We start from the raw sequence: 11173 nt of genomic DNA on the forward strand, positions 1-11173 counted from the left end.
ATTAAATATCCTGACCCATCCGAGCTTTATAATGACAGTGAACGGGACCAATGACTAAGCGCTGAAGAAAGCGTCTCCATCCATCATAAACATACACCACACGGCTCCAGGGGTTAATAAAGGCCTTTTGAAGTGAATGTGATGCTTAATTTAGTTGCTTAACTGTGTTAGACAATGGGAGTCTGCTCGGCTGATAGATTGCTCCAGTCTGCTCCTCTCTGCCTCACTGCTGAATAGTTTGCATCTGTAGATCCGCAGAGTTTTGTTTTGAATCTATTTATTATCATTACTTGTCTATTTTATCATCACCATATATCAGATATTGCCTATCACATTAATCTGACGTCGCTAGCATGTAATCTTTTAATCCAAATCGCTGTCACAACGCGTTAGCATTTCGCTAGCTTGTTAGCTTGTCATCTGGACCACATACCATCCTTTTCACGCGCTCCTTTTTCTATGATTCAAGTCCATCAAACAAGTGTGGTAAATCGGATCAGTCTACAAACACGGTGAGTCATGTCATCTTCTCCTTTTCTTGTTACTTGCACTGCCTGTCACATGGATAGCATAGCTCTCTCTGTCAGCGGTGAGAATTACACGTGTGATCAATGTAGGGAAATAGTCAGGCTGACAGAAAGAATCTCAGAATTAGAGACACGCATCCAAACTTTAATCGATGATAGTAAGAATGCAAGGGTTTCAGATACTGCTCTGGTGGCGACTAGCTTAGTGAACTCTGTACATTGTTTGGTTCCGGCTGTAGAGCCCACGCAGCAGGACACTTGGGTAACGGTGAGGCGGCCTAGCCGCGGAAAACACCACTCTTCCGTTCCAGTCAGAACATCAAACAGGTTCTCCCCACTCAGTGACGCACCCACTGAGAATCCTGTTGAAAGTGCCCTAGTTATTGGCGATTCTATTACACGGAACGTGAAAATAGAGACACCAGCCACCATAGTCACATGTTTGCTGGGAGCCAGAGCACCTGACATCAAAGCAAATTTAAAAGTGCTGGCTAATGCTAATCGTAAATATTCTAAAAATTATTATTCACGTCGGCACAAATGATGTTCGACTTCGCCAGTCGGAGATCACTAAAATTAACATTAAAGAGGTGTGTGAACTCGCAAGTACAATGTCAGGAGAAGTAATTTGCTCTGGTCCCCTTCCTGTTCGTCGGAGTGATGAGATAGTTAGCAGAATATCATCACTCAATGGCTGGCTGTCTAAGTGATGTCCGCAGAATAATATAGGTTTCATAGACAATTGGAAAAGCTTTTGGGGCAGACCTGACCTGTTGAAAAGAGATGGTATTCATCCGTCCCGGGATGGTGCTGCTCTTCTCTCTAGAAATTTGGCACATAGTCTCAGAACTAAAACATGACAAACTGGGGCCCAGGACAGGAAGCAGACAGACTGGCTAAACCGACCGTCTGCTAGCTGCCTCACGTTACAGAAGTCAGATAAATCCCAACACATAGAGACTCTTACACCTAGATATTATCACATAGAGACTGTTTCTGTACCCCGAATTAATAAAAACAAAAAATTTCCAAACCCATTCAATGGTAAAAATTTAATTGATGTTCAACAAATAAAAAATAGAGATAATAGATAATAGATAATAATAGATCACTTTCTTCAAAAGCACTTATTGTAAACGATATTATCACAGACAATAATCTAGATGTGCTGTGTTTGACAGAAACCTGGCTAAAACCGGACGATTACATTACTTTAAATGAGTCTAGTCCTCAAGGTTATGATTATCGACACAATCCTCATCAGAAGGGGAGGTGTTGCTGTAATTTATAGTAATATTTACAGTATCAGCCAGAAGTCTTTCAAATATAATTCCTTCGAAGTGATGGTGCTTTACGTAACATTATGTAAGTTGACATTTGTGCTGGCTACTGTATACAGGCCACCAGGACACCATACAGACTTTATCAAAGAATTTGCCGATTTTCTATCAGAATTAGTACTAGCTGCAGATAAAGTCCTTGTTGTTGGTGATTTTAACATCCATGTAGATAATAAAAAAGACTCATTGGGATTGGCATTTACAGACATTCTAAACTCTATTGTTTAGAATGTCTGTAAATGTGTAAATGTGTCGCCTTTGGCTTGCTTAGTTGGGGACACTCGACATTTGATATTCAACAGTATTCTTGACATTTATTCAACAGTGCTTCTGATCTGCCTGCATTGACACTATTATTTAAGAGCTGCTGTGCAGCCAAATTATGTACCAGCTATCAATGTAAAGCTTTGACACAATCTGCATTGTAAAAAGCGCTATATAAATAAAGGTGACTTGACTTAGACAACACGTGTCGGGACCCACTCATTGTCGTAATCATACTTTAGATCTAATATTGTCACATGGAATCGATATTGACGCCGTTGAAATTCTGCAGCAGAGTGACGACATCTCAGATCATTATCTAGTCTCGTGTATACTACATTTAGTCAAAGAGGCTAAACTGCCTCCCTGCCATAAATATGGTAGAACCATCACTTCTACCACTAAAGATCGCTTTATAAATAATCTTCCTGATCAGTTTCATCACCTTAGCATACCAGACAGCCTCTCCTTCACAACTACTGTTATCACTTTATATAAAAACAGCATATAAGAAGAAAAGAAAAGGACACACAAATGCCTCAGAGCTGTAAGACTAAAATCTGAGTTCACAATCACAAATATTCATTTAATCAAGATGAGAAATCAGATGAAGCAGATGTTGTGAGGACTGATTCTGTCAGAGTTCAACGTCAATACTGAAGACACTAGGAAAGACTTGCATTGAGAAACTGTAGATTTTAAAATATTTTATATGCATATCTTTTTTAGATATCAAGTATAAACAGTTCTGACTTTTTTCTCTAGAAAACAACTTTAAAGTAAAGTAAAAAAGTAAATAAAATACTAAATATATATAGATATCTAAAACAATGACATTATAAAGAAGTTTTTGGTTTATGTCATCAGTAGTAGAAAACATCTTAAAAAACTAAAAATTATTTTAAAAAGCATTACTGTTCATACACAAATATTGAGATTTATTTTCAATCAGAATAATTCCTTTGAGTCTGTGTACACCATACATACACTTTCAATACATAAATATACAAAATACTGTACATGTTTACTTTCAGAAGGTTTGTCATGTGATCAAAGACAGTCCCAGAGTCCACTTCATCCTCGCTTTCAGCTTACTGGAGGAAATCTGATCCTGCGCCGCTCGGCAGGCCACGCCCTCTTCATGACATCACATCTTCTGTGAGCCAATCATGACTTTGGAGACAAAATTGATGATGGCGCTGGCGGGCTGCTCGGGGTCGTGCTCAGCAAACAGGTGGCACACGTTCTCCATGCCGCTGCCCGCTTTCCGCGCCACAAATCCAAAGATCCTGCCGTGGAAGGACAGTTTAACTGTTACTCCTCCTAAATAGTCCCATAATAACAACTGAAACACATGACGACCGTACTCACTTTGCTGAGGTGCAGCCGTCTCGTTTCCACCTGTAAATGAACACAGACGCTTATAGAAACACAAGATCACTGTAAACAATATGAAAATCATGATGTGGTCGAGCAGAACGGACTCACTTCCTGTCCTGAGGGTCCAGAGCACAGAATATGACTGTGCTGACTGCATAGTGTCTTCTGAAGAACAGTCTAGAAAGACAACGAGTTTTTGAAAAAAGCTTGAATGCAATATAAGTCGCTTTGGATAAATTGCATGAATGTAAGGTAAGAGGTTAGGTAAGAATGTAAGTTAAGAGTGAATTACCTTCTCTGGTTGTCGGTGAGCGTGATTCCCTGCGAGGAGACTTTGAAGTGCACTACGGTGGAGGACGGGAGCGAGTCTGTACTCAGGATCTCACTGGTGGCCTTCTGCACCGCCTGATACCCCGTCAGAGACTCCATCTCCACCGAACCCAGAAACCACACGTTACAGGCTGGAAAACACACATCACACAAGCGATCTGTAGGTGGAGTCAGAGAGACTGAGGAATCGGTCACCGGTCGATGTTGTCGATGGTTGTTATCGCTCTGTTATCATTACTGCATTGCTTGCGGATGTGTTTCGGACGCACCTGCTCCTTGTTTCAAGAGTTCAGCTGCAGAATTGGTGATGGACTGTGAAGATGCACTAACAGCGTCCTCTAGAGGATCTGAGGAGAAACAACAGTCATGTGATCAAACCAGCCATTATTCCAGAGCAGTAATGATGGGTGAAGCTTCGAAAACTTTGCGAATCATGAATAAATGAATAAATGAAGCTGTCCTGCTGTACCTCTGTCAGGAATGATGAGTTTACATGGAAGAGCCAGAGGAGTGATGGAGTGCTGACAGACCAGAGCCGTCAGACTGCCTGTGGAGTCACACACACACACACACACACACACACTGACGTGAGCAGTACTCCTGTATATATGTAAATGAATGATTCCCACAGCAGGACTCTCAGAGTGGCCATCAGTGGCGGGTTTGATAGACTCACCGAAGTAGGGTTCATTAGGGCATACCTTGAGCCGGACACCCCTCGGCGTGCACTCGATGAGGAAGTGCCGCACCAGCTCGCTGGACGGGTCTCCTCCTGAAACATCATTGGTCCCTACTGTATATTACACTTTAACTGTGTATATAATGAAAACACCACACATCCGTCACATCGGTCTCTGCTCACCTCTCTTGCTCTGCTGCAGCGCAGATGGAGGCGCCGTCGCCACTTTCATGGCCAGTCCGTAAGCGCCGCGGAAGGAGTGTCTGTCTCGAACGATGAAGGAGCCGCAATTTAAGAATGGAAGGACTTGACCCAGAGACGAGCTCAAAGTCTTGGGACCACGCCCTAATCTATAAGGCAGATCCCTCAGTATGGCTCAGGCCCTAGGGACCCTAGACTGCCACTTTCAAGGGGGGCAACCTGTCTACCCCAAATTTGCCAGGGAGGCTAAAAGCTTTAACACTCTGAGGTCTGAGGTATCGCAGGCGATACCACCGCGGTTTTTTTCTTACCAGTGTGAAAGAGACTCAAAATACTCCATTAATGTTGCACATACAATTAAGAGTTATACACCATTTTAATCTGTGGAATATCTTCTTTTATTTGTGTACACTCAGAGTAAAAACAAAATGTTGTGCTTTTTGTAAAATAAAGAAAACAAACATGATGCGTGATCTCTCGTCTCCCTCTGAACGAAGTCCAATCTGATAGTTCTCAGAAAATGAACTGTAACTTAGTGAATACTAATCACAAAAAAATTAGACTTATGTCTAAAAAAACGTTGAAATGTCAGGTTTTAAATCGTGCAAGTCAAATCGAAAACAAACATTCTGTGTTTATGTAATCTGTATGAAAAGAGAGCCATGTTAGAAGTCCGTGATTCAGCTCATTATCCGCTAATGTGGCCACGCCCACGGAGCGAGCGCTATTCAGACGCAAATTCAGAGGCAATACATGCATTCATCGTCTCAATCGTGTATTTATTGTCTTGAAAAGTGTTTTGAATAGCCATCGTTAGCGATCTCTGGCCTCTGTTAGTTCGGTTAGTTCCTGGATTGCCTATTCTTCTTTAGTGCTCAGGCATTTGTGGACTAAAGGTGTACAGAGCGCCCTCGGGCTGGAAGTATGAATTGACAGTATCCAGCACTCATAGTAATGACAATAAATCCTGAATAAATATTACTCTTCTGTATAGAAAATTGACAAACATATGAGAATCCATCAATATTTCTCCAAATGTGCATGCTTTTAAGCTAAAAGCCTATATGAAATGCCATAGAGGTAACATAATTGTTCAGACACTTTGCATCACAGAAATACATTATATTTTAAAGTATATAATAGAATACCATTATTTTATATTGTAATAATATTTCACAGTATTGCTGTTTTTTCTGTATGTTTGATTTACACCATGATGAGATTTGAATCATGATTACAGAGGGTTTTTTCACAGCCTACCTGACTGAAAGGCCTCATTAATATGCAAGTCATTTCAGGTCATTATTATGTAATTCTTTTGTCTTCTCAGGTGAGAATCACCCATTATCCATGAGGATTCATGCCTCCACGCATACTGTGTTTCTTGACCAAAGATGTTTTAGAAAATTTAAATCTCTCTATTGTTTTATATGAACAAGCAGGCAGCATCATTTTTTACCTCATTTTGAAGCAAAAACTCTAGTCTACAACCTCCAATACCCAGAAGTCTTGTGAACACAGATTTAATATATATTTTTGGGCTTTATTTCAGTGACTTCAGTTTTTTGTTTTTTCAATAACCACGCATAAACGTTATTCCTTCAAAAACACAAACATGTACATACATGTTCCTCACATATTATTGTAGCCTAGTTTGTGCTGAATACAGTGTAATGACACTTTTTCCATTAATATGTTTATGAACAACTGAAAAAAGCACAAATGTCAGGGCATGTCAAAACTTCTCCAGGGTCCCAAAAATCCTCAGACCCCTGAGGGTTAATTACCTTTAGCCAACAACCTGCCCATTCTTCTCAAACAATAGGCTTTTTTTTAATCATTCTTCAATCAATCTTTTTTTTAATCAGGGAGGCTAATGAGTTCTTCAACCTACTGCTAAACTATTATATAGAGCCTGACCTGCTGTCGCGTATGCCCTGCCATTTAAACGCGGTGTTATTTTGAGTGGCTTAGAGGCCTTTCTCCTAGTGAGAGATAGCTTACAAATGTCTCTTCAATAGGAGGCATCGACACATACCTGTACTCATGTATTCCCTCTATAGTTTGCATGCTGATATCAATGAATACATGCTGAGTAGGGGTTCTTCCATGCCTTCTCGATGTCATTGTGGAGATTAGGAAGGAATGGAAGGCTGGTGGACTGTGACCAGAAAGGCTGTCGCTGGCCAATACAGTTGTCGTGATTCTACTATACTTTACTATACCATCAGTCATGCTGAAGCATAGGACACAGTGCAAGTAGGTAACACAATTTGACAGCGAAAAATGACTGTGCTTCCAGCATGATGTAGTTTAAGGCTTTATTAACATCTACCCCAAACCTAAACCTACCCATACAATAATGCAAGTACAGTCGAGGTAGCACAATCTGATATAGCATTAGCCTATTCATTAGAACAAGTGCAAATCGACAGCGAAAAATGCTACCTATCAGACTGTGCTTTATATACACCTACCTCAACCCTAAACCATGTAACAATGTAAATACAGTAATTGTGTGTTATTTATCATGACAATAAAATGATGTAATATTGATGTGCGTATGTGCAGTAAGCCCGGGCAGGACAATCTGACGGGTAGGATGAAATGTCAGGACATGGGCCTGGCTCAATTTAAACCCTGTTTACAATATAAAGTATACTTAAAAATATACTTAAACTTTACTTAAGTATACTTAATAAAATGAACTTGAAGTACAACTTATTTTTTGTAAGGGATATGATATGGTAGCAGGGTGACTAGCAAAAGCAAAAGCGCAGAGATGATCATGATGCTGTTCTGGGAAGGTTTCTCTGGAGTGCTGGAGTTCCCTTCAGTGTTGATGGTACTTATTGTAAAGTGGGCTGGTTTAGCCTCCTAGTAGTGTTCATACTTCCTCTTTCAAAGCTTTGTGTGGGTCTCACTTTAATGAAATGATCAGTATCATCTGTCCATGTGTGATGTAATCCATGTCTAATATTTCTTGTAAATTCTGTTAGACGTGAGAGAGTCAAGAGCGAAGTAAAACTGTCTGTGATTAGATCTCTGAGAGTTGCCAAATTTTTAAATAACTTTTGTAGGAAGATTTTACAGAGCTCTTTTATTTTACAGTTAAAATCCTGGAGGCTTTTCCAGGACTGGACTGTTTTTATTTTATTTTTATATTTTATTTTGACCTGTCTGAAAAAATATTATTTTATATTATTATTAATAATAATACATTTATTTTAATTTAATTTATTCATTTATTATAATAATAATTTTATAAATTGTATTTTTTTTTAGTTAAAGCAGCACAGTTTATATCATTCATGTTTTGAATTATTATTTTTTTTTATTACTGTAATTTTGATCAAGAGTTTGGGTATTTCAGTTTTTCCCCATTCAGTGAGATACGAGTCTACAGTCACGACTGTCTAAATCATATATGGTTATGACAATGAGAACACTTGGACTAAAATTGATGCTTGCCATGTGATACGTTTATTGAAAGAAGGTTTATGGAAGAATTCAAGAAAAACATTTCTTCCTTTTTAGTTTCCAGGAAGTCATTTAACATTTCCAATTACATTGTTGATCCATTTGATATATGCTGAAATCTTAGTATACACCTCAGGATGTTTACGTGAATTGCAGCGATGTTCTGAACCAAAAGATGTGATACCAACAGCAGTTCCTCCACAAATTAAAGGACCTCCTGAATCCCCCTGTTAAGAAACACAGATCAACACGTCACTAGTGAAGCACATTCGTACATAACCATAAAGTCTGATAATCATCTTTTGTACATACGCTGCAGGTTCCACCCTTGCCATATACACAGATCATCTGTTGGCCAATGTAAAGAGATCCCCATTTTTCCTTACACTTTGCCTGACTTAATACAGTCGTGTTTGCCTCCATTAGATAATCGCTTGTCCCTTGGCCATCAGGCTCCACGCTTCCCCAGCCGGCAACAGTACAGAGAGTCCCTGCTTTGATGTCTTCTTCTTCCTCTGGTAATGATATCGGTTTAACTTTTTTTTTTATTTCGACTTCTTTCTCTAGCTGTAATTCAAAAAATACAACCATTTTTAATAAACAATCTTTTATAAAAATCTTTTTAGTTCATTGCATTATACTGTTGTTTTTGAGGTTAGTACAGAAGCTGTTAAGGCCAAGTTGAAGGTTTTTTGTTTGTTTGTTTGTTTTTTCCTTCTGTTCACAAAAAATGATTAAATGATTCTTCAAGTTTTCTGCTTTTTTGACCATTTTTTGTTGCTACATAGAACAATAAATTAATAATGTAGCAAACAGACTCAAAGAGGCACTTGGCCATTTCCATAAAAAAATAATTAAAATCCCTTCAGTAATTTTTAAAGCAAGAAATTGCAACAGAAATTCAGAGATAGTGGTTTGTGGTACTGTTTCATGACCTGATATTATTTTGAACCACTAAATGTATTACAGGTTGTTACCTTCAAAAGCATGATGTCATTCTCTTCAGTACTGGTATTATAGTCTGGATGAAGGATGGAGGACTCGACTCTGATGTGATCTGAACTCTTGCTCTTCCTCAAGTCATCAGCACCAACCACAACCGTCAGCAACTCACATCTGTTGAAAGAGCGTATTGGAAATGGTCATTTATGTCATAATTGATATGCTGGTTGCACGTCAGTCATTATCAGTCAAAAATAATTTTAAGTAAACATTGCATTTCACACTGAACAAGCTCTTACCTACTCCAGCAATGTGCAGCAGTCAAGACATACTGATCAGAAATGAGAAACCCACCACAGTGATGTTCCCCACACGTCTGAATAGAAACCATGTAAGGCCTGGAATGGGGTATGGCTTTTCTCCCATTCACTATACCCACATTCACATGATCTGAGAGAGAGAGAGAGAGAGAGAGAGAGAGAGATGGTGCTGTCAGTCAACATAATCAGCACATACCAATTAAACACTCTGAAAAATCATCATCATATGCTGTTAAATAATCAGTCTCACCAGTGAAGGTCAGGTGTGGCAGCAGAGAGGCCAGCAGGAGCACAGAGATGATGATGATGGTCATGATGAAGAAGACGATCAGTGAGCTTTCACTGGCTAAACACGCTATAAATACACTTTAAAGGTGGGTGGAGTTACTGAGCTGACTGTTACTTTTTTTTTTTTTTTTAATTGTTGTATGAGCAACACGATTAGAAACCAGTTCTTGGTTCGGTCTCATTGCCCTTACAGCACCTGTTAGCAGAAACAAACTAGATGTTTCAGTTCATAAAGTTTTTTTGGTTTTTTTTTTGGTTTTCACAAAAAGAAAGTCTCATCTGAAATTATAGAGCATCATCTAAAAATAATTTCATCATTCTCAGATTTGAAACACATGGTGAGACTTGTGTCTTTAGCTACAATGAGTTTCTAGACTCTAAAGTGACAAATGTACCTGCAACACAGATTCCCAATAGTGTGCACTCTAGTGAGTTTGGTTGTTAATCAGAAGTACAGCTAAAACAATTGTTGGTGAGTGTGATGGCATTGGCTTTATGGCATGTTTGCAACATAGATCAATTATAGCGGTCTATATGTGTCAACTTCTTGTTCAACCAGTGGTAGGAGATTGGGGCAGGTCAATGTGGGTCAAGGTTTAGTTTCAGCAGTTATGGTGTTTTCAAGATATGCCAGAAAGAATGTGTTTATGAGTTAAAATGCACATGATGTTGCAGAACACAGACTCACAACAACGTTGTAATGAATGAGTTTATTCGTTGAAGCAGGTAATGGACACCAGCAGGCGAGTATGGTAAATTATGCAATAATGAAAGTAGTACTGAGAGTTTGTTTCTTTGTAGATGGTTGAGGAGGTCATGGATGAGAGCAGCTGAAGCACACACTTTGGCAAATGGTACAAATTTTTCAAGTATTTACAAATAACTATAAACAAAAAAAGTCCCTTTAATGCCCCTGGTGCACTGTGTCAAGGATTGCTAATGAAAGAACCTCTCTGTGAAATGAAGTGTGATCACAGCTGTGGTGAACAGAATCACTGCATTTTTACTACTACTCAGATCCAATGTTCCCTCTAAGCTGCGCGCGTGCTCGTTCGCGCACTTCTCATGCCGCGGCCGCGCAGAGGACAGACTCAGACATGAAATCGTGTGTGGGGAAATACATTTGATTGTAGTTTAAATGAGAAATAATTGCAGTGCTCTGGTCAACCGCTATTGAGTTAGAACTGGTGAATGCGGTTCACAGGTTTCATAGAAAGATGCGGTAAGAATACTGTCATGTTTGTGGACTAAATAGCTCAATATGAGAGGCAACGCGAAACAAAAAGAAATGTGAAATAAAACGTCATGTTTTAATGAAGAAGTGGCGGAAATAACGGATGATGGGCACAGAATGCTAATAAAACTCTGAGACATTTACAATCACACACCCACCACAGAGAGCAAACTCAAAATACATCAGTG

The 11173-nt window shown here is 39.2% G+C and overlaps 2 protein-coding genes across 2 annotated transcripts; both read right to left on the bottom strand.

Annotated features, from left to right (window-relative positions):
* Nucleotides 1-3263: 3263 nt before the first annotated feature.
* LOC125250824 (tensin-3-like) lies at nucleotides 3264-4799 on the bottom strand. The gene is made up of 8 exons (XM_048163606.1): nucleotides 4704-4799; nucleotides 4518-4613; nucleotides 4311-4388; nucleotides 4111-4188; nucleotides 3804-3972; nucleotides 3620-3688; nucleotides 3503-3532; nucleotides 3264-3420 (listed from the first exon to the last, which is right to left on the bottom strand). Exons 1-8 carry the CDS (start codon nucleotides 4750-4752, stop codon nucleotides 3279-3281), a joined length of 711 nt encoding a protein of 236 aa, XP_048019563.1. The 5' UTR covers nucleotides 4753-4799; the 3' UTR covers nucleotides 3264-3278.
* A 3382-nt stretch (nucleotides 4800-8181) lies between these two features.
* On the bottom strand, nucleotides 8182-9811 carry LOC125250820 (cathepsin G-like). The gene is made up of 5 exons (XM_048163603.1): nucleotides 9714-9811; nucleotides 9443-9593; nucleotides 9179-9317; nucleotides 8514-8768; nucleotides 8182-8428 (listed from the first exon to the last, which is right to left on the bottom strand). The coding sequence occupies exons 1-5, from the start codon at nucleotides 9775-9777 to the stop codon at nucleotides 8270-8272; spliced, it is 768 nt and encodes a 255-aa protein (XP_048019560.1). The 5' UTR covers nucleotides 9778-9811; the 3' UTR covers nucleotides 8182-8269.
* Between the last annotated feature and the right edge of the window lie 1362 nt (nucleotides 9812-11173).

The sequence above is a fragment of the Megalobrama amblycephala genome, linkage group LG17 (genome assembly GCF_018812025.1).
Source record: "Megalobrama amblycephala isolate DHTTF-2021 linkage group LG17, ASM1881202v1, whole genome shotgun sequence".
NCBI lineage: Eukaryota > Metazoa > Chordata > Actinopteri > Cypriniformes > Xenocyprididae > Megalobrama > Megalobrama amblycephala.